This window comes from Amblyraja radiata, chromosome 15 (genome assembly GCF_010909765.2).
Source record: "Amblyraja radiata isolate CabotCenter1 chromosome 15, sAmbRad1.1.pri, whole genome shotgun sequence".
In the NCBI taxonomy this organism is placed as follows: Eukaryota; Metazoa; Chordata; class Chondrichthyes; order Rajiformes; family Rajidae; genus Amblyraja; species Amblyraja radiata.
The window spans coordinates 32,909,009-32,926,474 of NC_045970.1; the positions used below are offsets into that span (position 1 = coordinate 32,909,009).

The 17,466-nt window shown below is 42.1% G+C and overlaps 2 protein-coding genes across 2 annotated transcripts in view; one reads left to right on the plus strand and one right to left on the minus strand.

Moving 5' to 3' along the window:
* The window catches only part of shoc2 (SHOC2 leucine rich repeat scaffold protein), a 76,398-nt gene that overhangs the window by 44,496 nt on the left and 14,436 nt on the right, over positions 1–17,466 (minus strand). The gene's annotated exons all lie outside the window — the stretch shown is intronic.
* On the plus strand, positions 11,087–11,656 carry timm8a (translocase of inner mitochondrial membrane 8A). Its single transcript, XM_033033984.1, is given in 1 exon segment — positions 11,087–11,656. A coding segment is annotated over 1 exon segment (258 nt). The 5' UTR covers positions 11,087–11,145; the 3' UTR covers positions 11,404–11,656.

Here is a 17,466-nt window from a genome sequence, read left to right on the forward strand (position 1 = left end):
ATCATTACCGTGTATAATGTCTACTATAGAAACTTCATGTTAACAAATAATTTTCTGGGGGTTCTTTCATACGCAGGTTGTCCATATGCCAGAAGCTGGAGAACCTGAGAATGGACTGCATCAGGGCAGAAAGGCTTGCGATTTATATTGGAATAGCAGGAAGTTTGTGACTGTTATACGAAAAGTTGGTAATTTTCCAATTCGTAGTTGTGTAAAGAACAGCATCATGGTCAGATCTGTTTACAGCACAACATGTGGACATGCATTTTTGCCATTAATTTTTCTCCATGATTGCAAGAGGAGTAAATGTTGTTAGCCTGAGTTAGAGATTCTGGGATTTTATTCCTCTGCTTCCAAGCAAGGTGATGTGTAATACTGCTTTCAATTTTTTACAATTCAAAACTTAACCTAGGGTGATTTAATTGCATCATCGATCTACATAATATGTTTTCAGGCAATTAAAAAATACCAGTTACCAGGTCCTGATTTGGTATAAAAATAATTAATTCCTAAAATCAAAAATAAATGCACAGGTTAACGAGTCCAATAGTTTAAAAAATTGCATGGCTTTTCCTTCCCAGGAAGCATTAATGGTAAAATGTTAGCATTTGATTATACCTCAAGACATACAAATCCAGCTGAACATGTTATTTCATGTTCAAAAGAGCCTACCTTATCAAACTTTTAACACCATTAGAAACCAGTGTGACTGAATGCACATTCATGTGTCACAACTATAAATTTGAACACTGCAAATTTTGCAGATTTTCATCACAGACTATGATTAATTCCATTATATCGCTATGCACTACTGTGAGCAGAGCTTGCCATTCTAGGAGGCATTCCATCCCCCGCTTCCTTTTCCCAGCTTCGGGGATAATTTCATCAAATACCAAAAAACAAAAATGAACACTCAGAATGTCAGAGAAGCCAAGGAAGCAGTGAAATTTACAAATACTGCAAAAAATCCAAATATCGCAGAGTTTGCTTGCCATTTGTTAAATCAGAATCCATTGACAAAAATGTCTCATATATATTTACCTTGGTGAGGATATATATACAACAGATAATCCTCCGACATTTTCGTCACCTCCAACGGGATCCCACCACTGGCCACATCTTCCAATCTCCTCCCCTTTCGGCTTTCCGCAGAGAACGCTCCCTCCGTAACTTCCTGGTCAATTCGTCCCTTCCCACCCAAACCACTCCCACCCCTGGCACCTTCCCTTGCAACCGCAGGAAATGCTACACTTGTCGCCTTACCTCCCCTTCAACTCCATCCAAGCACCCAAGCAGTCTTTCCAGGTGAAGCAGAAGTTCACCTGCACCTCCTCCAACCTCCTCTATTGCATCCGCTGTTCTAGGTGTCAACTGCTCTACATCGGTGAGACCAAGGCTTGGTGATCGCTTCGCCACACCTCCGCACAGTTCGCATTAACCAACCTGATCTCCCGGTGGCTCAGCACTTCAACTCCCCCTCTATTCCATATCCGACCTTTCTGTCCTGAGCCTCCTCCATGGTCAGAGCGAGTCCCACCGCAAATTGGAGGAGCAGCACCTCATATTTTGCTTGGGTAGTTTACACCCAAGCGGTATGAACATTGACTTCTCCAATTTCAGGTAGTCCTTGCTTTCTCCCTCCTTTCCCTCCCCAGCTCTCCCACAACCCACTGTCTCCACCTCTTCCTTTCTTCTTTCTGGCCCCCCCCCCCCCCCCCCCCACATCAGTCCGAGGAAGGATCTCGACCCAAAACATCACCTATTCCTTCGCTCCATAGATGCTGCCTCACCCGCTGAGTTTCTCCAGCATTTTTGTCTATCTTTGATTTTTCCAGCATCTGCAGTTCTACTTGCCTTGGTCACTTTACGCGACAGTAATAGTAAATCTGTTGGTCACCGATCCTATAAACTTAATCCATGTCCTTACCAACCTTGGTTCACTTACATGATATTAAATCAACTGAATGCACTGCACTAGTCAAATCAAATGCATGGCAATTTTGCACTGCCAACTCAACACAAAATCATTTATCATTCAGTTGCCTGGAGAATGAAATGTCTGCAAGAGTAACTCCAGCTGTTAGTGTTTAACAGCCGTCAGGTAGCAGCTAGAGAACTCAACTAAGGACACCAATATAAATGTTGCTCAGTGGAAAATAGTTTAAAGTTACTGCTTAAAAATACCACCGTTGAGGATTTACTGAGAGACGTTACCTAAATATACAAAGGTACACGAATATACCTTTGTATATTTAGGTAACATCTCTCAGTAAATCCTATATTAAAACAGCAGTGTCACATTTCATTTTTAAAACATTGAATGTGAGGGGTGGGGTAGGTTAGAAGATACTAGACAAGATATAACCAGTTGTTGGGGTAGAGGGAAGTCATAGAGTGATACAGTGTGGAAACATGCCCTTCGGCCCAACTTGCCCACACCGGCCAACAATGTCCCAGCCACACTAGTCCTCTTGCTTGGTTCATATCCCTCCAATCCCGTCCTATCCATGTACCATCTAACTGTTTCTTAAACAATGGGATAGTCCCAGCCTCAACTACCTCCTCTTGCAGCTTGTTCCATACACCCACCACCCTTTGTGTGAAAAGGTTATCCCTCAGATTCCTATTAAATTTTTTCACCTTAAACCTGTGTCCTCTGGTCCTCGATTCCCCTACTCTGGGCAAGAGTCTGTGCATCTACCCGATCTATTCCTCTCATGATTTTGTACACCTCATCCTTCTACGCTCCATGGAATAGAGACATAGAAACATAGAAAATAGGTGCAGGAGTAGGCAATTCGGCCCTTCGAGCCTGCACCGCCATTCAATATGATCATGGCTGATCATCCAACTCAGTATCCTGTACCTGCCTTCTCTCCATACCACCTGATCCCTTTAGCTACAATGGCCACATCTAACTTCCTCTTAAATATAGCCAATGAACTGACCTCTCCCTATAGCTCACACCCTCTAGTCCTCTTAAAGCTTGGGGAAAGAGTAGAAAGTGACAAGAGAAGGAAGAAGAGGGCCCTCTCTCGACAATGTCACTATGTTTAGGTTACTAATGATATCAAGCAGAGATGGAAGAACAGAGACCACACAAAACTTAACATCACGCTTTAATAACTGCAGTGCCTCCTCAAAACTTTTTGAAAAGCAGCATTCTAACCAAATCTCATTTCAGGTCAAGCATTCACTCAGCAGTAACGACTTACAAACCAGATTCACCAAAAGTTATTGAAACAAAGGATGAGGATATATTATGAAATTAATCATAATGGAAGATTTAAGACTCGAGACAACTCCTTACAATTAAAAAAAAGTAAAAAGTGCTGCATTGTTTCCTTTTCAAATTATAACGCATTTTTATAGACTGCTAGATTAAAATCAGAATTGTATCACATGTGTATTATTTGCTTATATAAGGTACTGCAGATGCTAGTTTACAAAAAAAAAATCCACAAAATAGACGGATAGGCGACTTGTGTTAGGACCCTTCTTCAGAGATACAAGGAAGTGCAGAATTTCTCAAGAAGGGTCCCAGCCAAAAATGTCACCTATCTATATTTTGCAAAGATGCTGCCTGATCTGCTGAGTGACTCTGGAATTTTGTGCTCTTTGCTGATGACCAAGGAGGACAGGCACAATATTTAAAAACAAAATTATTTTAATAACACTCAGTGATATTACCAGGATTTTTTAGAGCATGTATATGTCCACAAAGCAGGTAACTGTTCTGGAAGGTTAGAGCGCATGGAATCCAAGGAGAACTAGCCAACTGGGTGGAAAATTGGCTTAACGGAAGGAAGTAGAGGGTAATCAGACTTTACCTGCACTATACGTTACTCCCTTTATCCTGTATGTACATTGTGGACGGCTCGATTGTAATCAAGTATAGTCTTTCTGCTGACTGGAAAGCACGCAACAAAAAGCTTGTCACTGTTCCTCAGTACATGCATCAATACACTAAACCAGTGGTTCCCAACCTTTTTAAGCTCATGGCCCCCTTGGGATCTTTTAATTTTTCTGTGGTCCCCCCTGACATTATTAACGGAAAAAAAGTATTTCAATATTATAATACCTTCCATAAAAATATCAGTGTCTATTAATTGCACATATATTCTCTTTTATTCTATTCCACAAACATCAAAAATATTTCAACTACATAGATTTAAATTTATTAGAACTGAAATTTAGGAGGCAACAGGGTGGTAGCTCTGTGGCCCCCTTCATTGAACCTGTGGCCCCCTAAATCCCAATATTTTTCTGTGGCCCACCTGAAATTTGCCATGGCTCCATATGGCCCCATGTTGAGAATCACTGCACTAAACTAACCGAATAGAACAAGTTAAACTAGAATTTGAAGCTGCTACTCTCTCCACCGCTGACCCACAAAAGAAAAATGACATGTGGCACCCAGACTTCCCCTTTCTAAACTCAACGACAAGTTGCTTGGTCTTGTTAACTTTGAGCAAGGGGTTGTTGTTTTAGCACCACTCAACCAGGTGTTCCATCTCTTTCCTGTATACCAACTCAACACAACCCATGATTTGGCCAAGCACAGCGATGTCAGCGAGTTTATAAATGGCATTGGAGCAGTGTTTAGCCATACAGTCATATGTTTAAAGAGATGAGAGCAGGTGGCTAAGCCCTGAAGTGCTTCTGTGTAGATGGCCAGCAAGGAGGGGATGTTACTGATACTCACTGATTCAGGTCTGCCGATGAGCAAGTCAAGGATCCAGTTGCTAAAGTTGCCCACATTCGTTTTGAATGGAAGAAAGTTTTACAGAATGCCAAAGGTAGACAAAAATGCTGGAGACTCAGCGGGTGAGACAGCAACTATGGAGCGAAGGAATAGGTGACATTTCGAGTCGAGACCCTTCTTCTGCAGGATGTGGGGGTGGGGGGGAGGGGGGTGGCGGGAAGAAGAAAGGAAGAGCCGGAGACAGTAGGCTGTGGGAGAGCTGGGAAGGGGAGCGGAAGGAGGGAGAAAGCAAGGACTAGCTGAAATTGGAGGTCAATGTTCATACCTGGGTGCTTCATTTATTTTTAAGCCAATGACGGGGTCTGCGTGTGTATTCAGTGTTATTGAAAGAGAATATGCTTATTACCACATCAGAACAGTTAAAAGGTCATTACCACAGAGCTGAAACTTTCCCGGCATTCTTCAAAGCTTTAACTGCTCACAAGCATTCAGCCAGTGCGGCAAATTATACCAATACAATCAGAGCCATTACTATGTTCCGTGTTTTAATTAAAGTGTAATATGTTAATTTACATGTTTCTAAAATGCACAAACTGCTTAAAATCTTACATTCTTCACACAAATTAGTAAATCAAATAATTAGTACTCTGATAGATCAGAAGTACCTTTGATGTTACAATGTTTAAACAGCAACTTTTCAATTTCAGCCTGGGTCCATTTTTAGGACATCTGTATATCAAGGGAGCAATTAGTAATTCTTAATTAAAATATTTACATAACCATTGCTATAAACCAAAATAGAAAAAGCAATAAATAGCCCCTGAACAACATGGATGAAAAAAACATTACATTGGAGGAGGGGGAGACTGATGCCATAATTCAAATAAAAACCAAGCACTTACAGTAATACGGTTCAAGATATTACACTTCATGGTCCTATCTGTCCAAAGACAAGATGCAAATACAGCAGCTTTTATCTGGACATACTGACTCAAATCCAAAGTGTGAAACTAGAACTGAAATGCAACAAGGATAATGCTACTTTTCTGTAAAGCCATTAGGGTTGTACTTAAATGTTGAGCAAACTAATAAATGTATCAGCATAACAGAAATGCATAACATAAGTTTTAAGTGCAATTATATTTTTGGTTATTCATGAATTATTGGAATCAGCAAGTCATAGAGGAAAATGTCATAATCATTTTGGTCTGAGGCTTTTAAAGCATAGTATGCTGCTAAGAGCTTTGTGATGGGCCCCCAACTGAAAACTTAACTTTTTAGCCTCCGAACAACACTGCATGTGCAGCTGGTGGCATTGCCACTGGTATTCAAAATTATATCCCGCAACATGAAGGGGGGAATCAAGAGCACTGGACAATGCTCTAATCTCCTACCTTATTATTCATTCTGCACACCAGTTTATAAGATTGACGCCACCATTAATCATCTCCAAGACTCAGGAAGTTATCACTGGTTATGCAAGGAATTGCTTCCTTGCAATGCAATGCTCTGAAGAGCAAATCAAGTGCACCATAACAGAATACATACATTTTCCTGCCCATTTCTGTGCTGTACATCCAATGCAATTCCATGCATTATGTGCTTCCCCCAGCATTCTGCAGATTTTCTGCACAAAAATGGTTGAGCAAAAGCTTTCATCTTTATTCGAAATTCACCAATGTTAAAAAAAAAAAACGCATGCAGATCTACGATTTTAAAACAAAAACGTTGAAGTCAATTAATGCCGATTTATAAGCCTCAAGATCCTTTACTTCTATCACTGAACCTTGGGATTATATGTGTTTAAAGCATATTTTCAAAATTCATCAAGCATTATGCAGGCAGGATTATTTTCTCCCCCACTTTTCAATTTAAGCCACGAAATGTAGTTGGAACTCTGAAGTCATGGAAAGTTATAAAACCCCTGAAGGAATGAACATGCCCAATTATTGGAACAGACTAGAGAAGACCTTGAACACAGTACAGACCTTTAGGAATACCTATGTTCATGCTCCTGTCTCTGATAATTGGATCTAATAGATCAGATGCCCTCGTGTTGACACGAGAACCTACTGAGAGATTTATTTCAACGTATGACATAGCTGGCCTGCAAATACGAAAACTATTTTCTAAATATGGCAAAGGTGCAAGTTGTTTGACCTCAACACTATAAACATCAAATATTTCTCTTTCCTCATCTGATACCCTTTGGTTCTTTTCACCTCTAGACTTTGTTACTATCTCTACCCATCGACCAAGCACCTCCCTCACGTGCATACTCCTATCACTTACCAGGTTTTGGCCTACTCCTGCAGCTCATGTTGTAGATACTGCACTGGCGCCTCCTCATTCTCCCCAGACCCCACCTTAGAAGTTGTTGGCGACACAGGGGAGGTCGAGACATCCGTGAAGGGGACAAGGCGATGGCCGACAGGAAAAAGCGATAGCTAGTGAGAGGGGAGGGAGCCCCACGGTGACCGTGCACATCCAGTCGGTGGCAGAGCCCTGAAGAAAGTGCTGTCAGCCAGGGGCTACAACGAGTCACAACAACAGCCGTTGTGTTGGGGAAGGGCTCGCTGGTGCACCAGAAGTTGTTCCCCACATCTCCCTCATCCTCATCCACCTTCCCAGTGTTGCACCGACCATGGCAATAGGGGGAAAAGCATAGAGAACAAGCAACACTTTCATATCAATGAAGCAGACGGGAAGCCCCCACCACCCACCTGTTGCAATAACACGTGTCATTCAGGAAACAGGACCATCTGTTTTGAAATATTTACTTAAGCGCAAGCTTACGTAACTCACGTATTACACAAGTCAGGGAGCGCTTGTTGTGCTGCTCCTGAGATGTTGGTATTAGAATCACCACTGACATGTTGAACAGGTACAAATGTCAACTCAAACTCAAAATAAACAGTAGACAGTACTAGCGATAATAATTAGTTACAAGGTGGAGTACGGGAGATACATAAGGAAGATCCAATTTAATGCAGACAAATGAGATGCGATTCATTTATATTAAGAAAGCAAACAAACCATCCTCTCAGCAGTCCCCAGTTTCAAGGATCACTGATTTTCAGTGCATCTGTGCATTCTGATGTGTCTATTGTGAAATCTGCAGACTGCCACAGGGTTGGTCAGATGTACAAAATATTTTTTAAGTCTTCAACATTAAAGTAGGTGCAGAAGAGAAGAGACTCAAGAGTGAAAACACATTTATGAAGATAGACACAAAAAGCTGGAGTAACTCAGCAGGACAGGCAGCATCTCTAGAGAGAAGGAACACATTGATGAAGTTGGCAGTACAAGTTGAGAAGGCGTTTTTTCTTTAAAAAGCACCAGAGTCTGAAGAAGGTTCCAACCCGGAACATCGCCCATCCATTTCTTCCAAAGATGCCGCCTGACCCACTGAGTTACTCCAGTAGTCTTTTTTTTTTTAAACAGCATCTGGACCAACATTAAGCACCAGAGATCTGGGTTTGATCCTGATTATAGGTACTGTCTGTACAGAGTTTACACATTCTCCGTGTGACTACGTGGGCTTTCTCTGGATGCTCCCGTTTCCTCCCACATTTCAGAGACGTGCAGTTTTTAGGTTAATTGGCTTCTGTAAATTGCCCCTAATGTGTAGGATGCGAAATTGGGATAACATAGAACTAGTGCATGGGTGATCATTGGTTGGCACAGACTCAGTGGACAGAAGGGCCTGTTAAAATTGCTTTATCTCTAAAACTAAAACAAGTTCCTTGTGTCTACCAAAGGAAAATTATCTCATTAACAAAGTCATATAGAACAAAAGCCAGCTGAAACTTTATAAACTAGTACTTGGGCTGCAGCTTCTGTACCCTACATGAACGATGTTAGTGCCTTCACTAGATGTAAAGAAAGCTTTCCGGGTTGGTAGATGGGAAGCATGATTTCAATTCCATGGTGAAGCTTCAATGGTAACTCAGTTCACTCAAAAACTACAGGAAAATTTGGTAACTACATTTTAAAAATCTAAGATATTAAAACATTTCTCCAATAATTTATATTTGGATGTAACATTCTTTAATTCCAAATGTCAAGGCTGTAGGAAAGTATATACTCATGCTCATGAGATTTGGTATTGGGATCACCACTCCTGACACGAGACTTGAACAAGTATAGAGGGCATAACTTCATGGCACTTACCCAAAATAAATAACATTTATATATTTCAAAATGAATCCTCAATTGCCCACTGATTATAATTAAACTCAGGGAAGTTTCTTTCCGCAGTTATTAAGGCAACAGAACCATCCTATCAACAACATGAGAGCGGCCCCGAGCTACTATCTACCTCATTGGAGATCCTCGGACTATCTTTACATTCATGCACTAAACGTTATTCCCTTCATGTGGATGGCTCGATTGTAATCATGTATAGTCTCTCCGCTGACTGGTTATCACACAAAAGCTTTTCACTCTACTTTGGTACACATGACAATAAACTAAACTTAAGGGCCTGTCCCACTGTACAAGGTAATTCAAGAGTTCTCCCGAGTTCTCCCCTGATTCGAGCTCGTGTAATGTACGTAGCGGGTACGTAGGAGCTCGTGGATGTCACGTAGCGGCTCGTACGAGTAACGGTAGGTAGGTACTCGGGATGGCAATTGGTATTAAGTTGTAAATAAATTGCCAACTCAAAACCAAAATCATTAATTTCTAGAACAGCACCTGATCCATCAATGAAGTTCCAAGAAAGCTGTTCATCAGCTTGTGCAGGCTAGGTCCTTTCACATGTTCACTGCTAGAATGCCAGATGGCAACAATTTACTGTTCTTCCTGATTGTCAGCATGTGAAGTGACTCATTGAAAAACAGTGTGAAACAATGCTGACTGCAGGAGCAACTTACCTCATACATCACTAATGGAAAGGTTGCCAGAACACCAAAGATAGACACAAAATGCTGGAATAACTCAGCGGGACAGGCAACATCTCTGGATAGAAGGAATGGGTGATGTTTCGGGTCGAGACCCTTCATCAGACTGAGCATCAGGGGAGAGGGAGTTACAGAGATAAGGAAGTGCATGAGATCAAAACAGATGCAGATCGAGGAAGATGTAGAATAGACCATTGTTAGCTAGGAGAAGGTGACAACAAAGCAGACAGAGATACAAAGTAATCAGAGGGACAGTCAGATTGGTCGGAGAACAGAAGGGGGAGGAAAGGAGAAAGAGGGAAAGTTAGAGAAATCAATATTCATACCGCTGAGGTGCAAGCTGCCCAAGCGAAATATGAGTTGCTGTTCCTCCAATTTGTGCTGGGCCTCACTGGACAATGGAGGAGGCCCAAGACAGAAAGGTCAGTGTGGGAATGGGAGGGGGAGTTAAAGTGTTTAGCAACCGGGAGATCAGGTAGGTTTAGGTGAACATGGGTTTGGGAGGGGTAGACAAAATAATATACGTGTATGAATACCAAGAGGTAACAACTGTAGTCAATATGCACAGATGAAAGAGGAAATGGAAGTGGAGGGTTGAGGATTGCGTACCAATAACAGAAGGCTGCTTTATTGTGGATGGTTTCAAGCTTGGAACATTATTAGAGCTACACTCAACAAACTAAGCAGAGAGTATTCAATCACACTCCTGACTTATGCCTAGAAGTTAATTACTCACTGCAGGATACCCAGCCTCCAACCTGTACTTGGCATAACTGTATTTACATGATTAGCCCACAGTTCTTATAAAATATTAAGTAGAGAAAAAAGGCAACAAATAACCTCGGAAAATTATGAGAGGAAGCAGTTCGAAGAATTTTGAAATCTCCAATTGCATCACAATTCCTGACCCAATCTACTGGCAAAATTGCATTCAACTTTCAGGTTAGCTTTATCACAATGCAATTTGAACAAATAGCCTCTTTACTTCAAGAACATGACAATGGAAAGAGTGAACAGGAGATTTACAAGGCTGTTGTCTAGAGGATTTAAATTATGGGGAGAGTTTGGATTGGCTGTACTTGTTTTCCATGGAGTACAAAAAAAACACTAACCTGATAGAGGTGAACAAAGTCATGACAAGCTTATATAGCTCACATAGTTGGAATCTATTTTACAACGGTAGAGGTAACAAAAGCAAGAGGATATATGTTCAAGGTGAGAGGAAGAAGTTTGAGATTTGATAGAGATCCAAGGAGAAAGTTTTGGTTGACATTTAAAAAGCATTCCTAGCAGACATTGTGGAACTAGATAAAATTACTAGGTTTAGAAGATATTATTTAGTTGGATACTTAAATAGGCAAGGAAAGGACACAGAGCTAGTCTTAGTGTAGGTGTACTGTTAGTGTAGCTAGTATTCCCTCACAACCACCCATCAACCTTGCTCTATACAACTGCAGAATTAGATTTAACAGGTCATAGCCGCGGCAGAGAGTGGGAGCAGGGCCGGAGCCGGAGCGGCGGCAGGAGAGAGCAGGGATGGAGGCCCCGGGGATGGCGGCCGACCCGCACCTGCAGCAGTTCATCGAGGTGGAGAGTCAGAAACACAAGTTCCAGCAGATGATGCACAGACTGACCGAGCTGTGCTGAGACAAACCAGGCCCTCGTCTAGACAGCAAGACGGAGACCTGTCTGGTCAACTGTGTGGAGCGCTTCATCGACACCAGCCAGTTCATCCTCAACTGCCTGGAGCATACCCAGAAGAGCAAGTTGCCTTCAAAGAGCTTGAGCGACTGATGACCGGCCGGCCGGCCAGCCACAGGGATGTAGAGGCACAGCTGGCAAGGCCAGATGTTGGCACTGCCCGCTGGCACGGAGCGGGGCAGGCAGTGGCGAGACAGATGTGGTAGCAGCTGCCGGAGCTCTGCCATGGACTGGGCAGCAAGAACCATTACACTTACACATGCGTAATGGGGACATGACTGGACAAGTGTCCTGGCGTTCAGCATGTGGACCTTGTGTATAAAATCGTGCACAGATCATGTCAATGGAAAAAAAAAAGAAAAAAAAAGTTTGCAATCAATGCATTGGTGTGACAGATGCACACCGATGCCACAGAAAGCATAGCTTGGTTTGGGAACAGCTCTGCCCAAGTTGGCTAGAAATTACAGAAAGTTGTAGAATTAACCAGTCAATCAGACGAGACTTCCCACCATTGACTCCATCTACACTTCACTCTGCCTCAGAAAATCAGCCAACATAAATTCTTGGCCCATCCCAGCCATTCCTCCTTCTCAATGCTTCTGTCTGGCAGAAGATGCAGAAGCTTGAAAGCTCTCATCGCTAGACTCAGGAACAGCTTCTTCTCCTCTATTATCACACTTCTGAACAATCTTTCCATAAGCTAAGGTACTGTTCGATTCACCTCAACCATATTCAAGACATTGGACTTTGTCTAAGGAACTGATGTGCTACAATGCTGCACACTGTATCTTCTATTTTATATATTCTGCACTCTGTACCTTCCCCTTTGCTCTATCTATTGTATTTGAGTTTGAATGGATTGAATCTATGTATGGTATATCTGATATAACATATCTGATGGCAAGCCCAACAAGGCTTTTCACAGTACCTCATTACATGTAACAATAATAAGCCTAACAAATGCTGCACTGTGGCACAGCGATAGACTTGCTGTCTTACAGCACCGGAGATCCGAGGTAGATCCCAACTACGGGTGCTGTCTGTACGGAGATTGTACGTTCTCCCCGTGACTGCGTGGGTTTTCTCCGAGATCTACGGTTTCCTCCCACACTGCAAAGACGTACAGGTATGTAGGTTAATTGGCTTGGTGTATGTGTAAATTGTCCCTAGTGTATGTAAGATACTGTTAATGTGAGGGGATCGCTGGTCTTGCACACTCGGTTGGCTGAAGGGCCAGTTTCTGCACCGTTTCTCTAAAACTAAATTCCTTCACTCATTACAAACAGAAATAACATGCATGATAAGTTGTGATTCCTTCTGTGGAAACCGAGCAATTTGCTATTGCAAGATAAAAGTTGTAGTAAATCCTACAAATAGGCTTAGTAAAATTCATACATCTTTTATAGATTTCCAAAAAAGCCCATAATTTAAAATAATGAAGCAACAAATATACTCTTCCAACAAAATTTGTGATTCATGAACAAAGTAAATGCTTAAGTATTAAAAATTTCAAATATTTGAATCCTAAATATACTGTTACTAGATGGTTTCAACTTATTTGGTGCAGAAACAACATACCAGTAGACCAACAACTAATTGGCAATATTTCAACTATTCAAACCTATTTATTATTTGATCTTAACATGACAGAGTCTGCAGAAACTCATTACAAAAATGTTAACCATTCCTTGTAATTCTTGGCCTTTGCAAATTTACGTCACCCAACATCCTACCAACCTTTTAGAAAAATCACTTATGAAATGAAACAAGATGCTTCAAAGAACATTATGCAAAGCATGTTCATTGAATAAAATCACCCTCAGTCAAGTTTATCAATTTGTTACACCGATGGCAGATCCACTTTTTCAACTTTCATTTCATTAGGCACAATCATCTCAAACCAGGCGAGATGTCAATACTCAAGCATCTTCAGTCAGAGACTGATTGCACCAATGTGCAAAACTGAGAGACATAGGAAGTCCTGTTTACCAGCTGCTATAAGGTTATATAATGCGCATAAATAACTGCACTTTTTTTAATTAATTGTATTTTAACTTGTATTTTAACTTGTTAAGTATGGAAGCTATTTGAGGAAATGTGTGGTGTTATGTCTGTCTTGAAGCTGTCGTGGCACTGTAATTTCCTGTAAAGGATTATTAAAGGTATAATCTAATCTAAGTCCCCACTATGGCTGAATGAAAAGAATGCTCACAAGCGGTCCAAAACTGCAAACATTAAGGCCCCGCCTACCAACTGGATTGGCGCAGCCTTTCCAACCGGGGACTGGCCAGAGCTTCAGCGGCGGCGCAGCGCTGAATTACCATCGCGGAGCGGGACGATGCCTTGCTGGGGATCGCCTGTGTTGTAACACCGTGGAGCGGTGGTTTGCGGAGCTTCTAGCCGCGGGCGGCGCTGACTTTAACATCACGGAGGCCTGGGACCCAATGCCGGGGGTCGCCAGTGTTGAATCTCCGCCCAGCTCGGCCTGTAGACTTCGGAAGCCGCAGTCTCCGGTAAGAAGAGGCCGATTCGGAATGTCCAAGCCGCTGAGTGTGTTCCGATCCGTTCCGACGCCGGAGCTCCGATCATCCTGTCGAGAGGGCCTGAACATCGGGCCGTCCATAGCGGCGACTGCGGAGGGCTCAAAGGCCCCGACCACGGGTGAACAGAGAGGAAGATGACTGAACTTTATTGCCTTCCCTCACAGTGGGAAACGTTGATTCCGCTGTGGGGGATGTTCATGTTAAACTCTTTTACGTATTGTGTTCTTTTTATCTGTATGGCTGTATGGCAACTCAAATCTCACTGTACCAATTTATGCATGTGACAATAAATGTAACGAACTTGAACTAAAAATTGTTTATGAATGTTAAAATGTAAAACGGGATTGCTTTGCTTCAAAACAACCTGCATTCAATTTTATTCCACATGTATAGAGAGGCCTTACTGAATCAAATTTTAAATACGCTTTTCCAAATCTTTGTTTTGCTAATCAAGGAACAACCCCAAAAGCAATTTTGCCCAAGGTTAAGATTCTGCAATATTAGGTTTCTACTCCACTTCTTGGCATTGGCCATCAGTGCTGTGGCCCTACCTGCTTCATCACATACTAAATCTGACTGTTCCAATCGCCAGGTACAGAAGGGGGAGCAAAACAGGAGGATATACGGCAGCAGCTACTGCTATCGGAAGACCATTATTGTGGGACCTAGACTGGGGTCAGTAACCATCTTAAGTAAGAGTGAATGCAATGGATTTGAGGTATTTGCCATCTCCACCCCCAAAAAAGCCAGTTAAAGCACTGATAGGACTACACCTGAATGATGGGGCCATGTTCCACCCCGCCAGAAACACGGATCCACACCATTACCATGCTTTGTCTATCCTTGGAGAATGGTGGCTGACAGATGAGGGAGGACAGGAGCTTCCACTCAATGGAAGCCACAAGGTCTCAACACAAAAAGTCACCTATCCCTTTTCTCCAGAGATGCGTCTGACCCACTGAGTTACTCCAGGTTTTTGTGTCTATCATTCTTAGAAAGAATGAAATATAGTACAAATATATAAAAAGAGTTGATGTTGCTTACGCTATTTCTCCCTGAAACAAATATACCTGATGACTATGAAGCAGGGCTTTTTTTCCCTGTTGCCAGCCGGGCAACCTAGGCAGCTTTTTAGGTTGCCAAATGACAGTTTAGGTGGTCATTGAAGATTGCTTGCATTTAAGACTGCTTGCACCGAGTGCAATAATGTGCTCGGACAAAGGGCGGGGTTACGTCGGAATTATGCTCAATGAAGCATTCACATATTACTTCTGCTTGAAATAAAGTCACAAACTAAACATATTCTCCAATCAAGACATGATATATACCACAATGACATGCAGCAAAATTATAATACAGTATCTCAACTCTTTTTACACATTGCAACTAATGCAATTTCTATTATTTCTTTCCACTTCCAAACAAAAATGTGATTGGAGTATTCAGCGTATAATCAACCTGTGTCAATAAAACCTGGACCATGGTAACATATATGCTTAACCATGCACACTACAGATTGACGCAAACATGTTTTCTGTGAATGACCGAAAATTATCATGACATGGCCATAGCATGGGTCGTTATTGCTATTGGTACAGAAACACTCACTTCTCACATAATTTATCCACAACAAAATATACAGGCTGCAAGGAAATTTCTAAGGGCATTTTATGATAATAGCTGTCAAAACCGACTATACCCATCTGACAGGTTAAACATTATACTAATTGGCAAGAGATGGTCAAAGGACATAACTGCAGCAAATGTTCTTTTGGTAATATGTTTAAAGGTGTCAAAACGCCACATTACCGGGCATTCAGATTAGATGTATGTGCTATGAACAGCAATGAAGAAACCCAGTTTGTATGCACCAGATTAAAAAAATTATTGATAAATGCTGTTTCCATCATTCCCACTTCAGAATTAACGTTAAAATTTCAACTGAAATATCTCCTGACCACATTTGTGATGTATATGACCGACTGTAGAAGTAAAACCTGGATAAATCCAACGTATAGTTGTGAATGTTGCTCATTAAATATCTACAGTACTGATACTCAATATTAAGAGCATTGATTTGCCGTTAAAATGAATTCTGTAATAACGTGTCAACAGTAGAAGTGACAATCGAACACTGCGGTTTTAATGTTTCACGAGCACAATTTAATTAGTCCATCTTTATGGATTAAAACAAATAATAACATTGGGAATTATAACACATTTGATTGCATTCCGTAATCAAACATAGTCAATGTTCGCTCTGAAGACATTTTCAGCAGAACAGGGTCGGGAGGTGGGGGGTGGTGGTGTGAATCAGTGCGGGATGGATGGATTGGTTGGGGGGGGTTGAAAAGGCAATCTGGGAATTAGTCGCAGCCTCATTATGAATTGAGGCAGGGGAAGTAGGGCGTGTTGGTTGGAGTAGGTAAAATTGTGAGGGGAGAGCGCGGGGGATGTCAGAGGAGTTGAATGGGGTGATCAGTATGGGATGGACGGAGGGGGGGGTCTGTGCAGGATGTATGGTGGGATCAATACAGGATGGATGGGGTGGATAAGTATAGAATGAATGGGGGGGGGGGATCAGTACAGGATGAATGGAGGTAGACAAAAATGCTGGAGAATCTCAGCGGGTGAGGCAGCATCTATGGAGCGAAGGAAATAGGCAATGTTTCGGGTCGAGACCCTTCTTCAGATTGATTCCCCCATTCTTCGTGTTGAAAACTTTGCAGCGACCATAATGAGGCTGCGACTAATTCCCAGAATGCAGGAACTCCTCGCAACCATGAAGGCAACTCCTCTCGAACATATGGTGACCATGTGGCGACTGCATAGTCTCCTGCAGTCGCGTAAAAGGGACAGGCCCATAAAGGTCCCTGACTAACTCCTCAGAGTTGATAATTGTCTCTCAAGGAATTTTACATGTGGGTGCAAAGATGGCTGATCCGATTGATCAGGACTTACAGACTTCACTGCACGAGAGAACATATTTTCAAATAGGACGTTCATCCAGTCCATAAATGTGTTTTACTGTTACTGCTTTTCCGTTTGCCATTCCCATTGTACAAGTCCTTGCAATGGGCTTTAGATCTACCTCGTATATCATTCACCCACAAGGTGGCGGCGACACTGTTAATAGTTTGCCTTCAATGTCGCATCTGCGAATTGCACACGCAGACTGAAATTATTTTCTTACAAACAGTCCAGTCGAATATCACCATACTACCCCCGATTAGCAATTGTTCAGAAATAGCCTACTGAGCCTGCATGCAAGAGGCGCCATGCTTGCCGCTATTTTACAAATCCAATCCTCACTCAATTGTTATGAGCGGTGCCAGATTCCAGCAAAGCCCAGGGTTCTGTGGGCCTCCAGCCATCGCTGTCCCTAAGGAAGTCCTCAAGATGCTTCCTTTGCATGCCTGGATCCTATGCTGCAGCAAAGCTTGGAGAAGTAGGTTTGTTTTGGTAATTTGGAATGTGGCACAAGATAATTAATTCAAAGTTGTTGAAGGATCACCTCTGTAATGCTCGTCATATCTTCTTGCAGAGGATGCTGCTGGATTTTGTTCTGTTATGCTCAAGGATTTTTTCATGAAGCATGGTTGATACTTCTCCT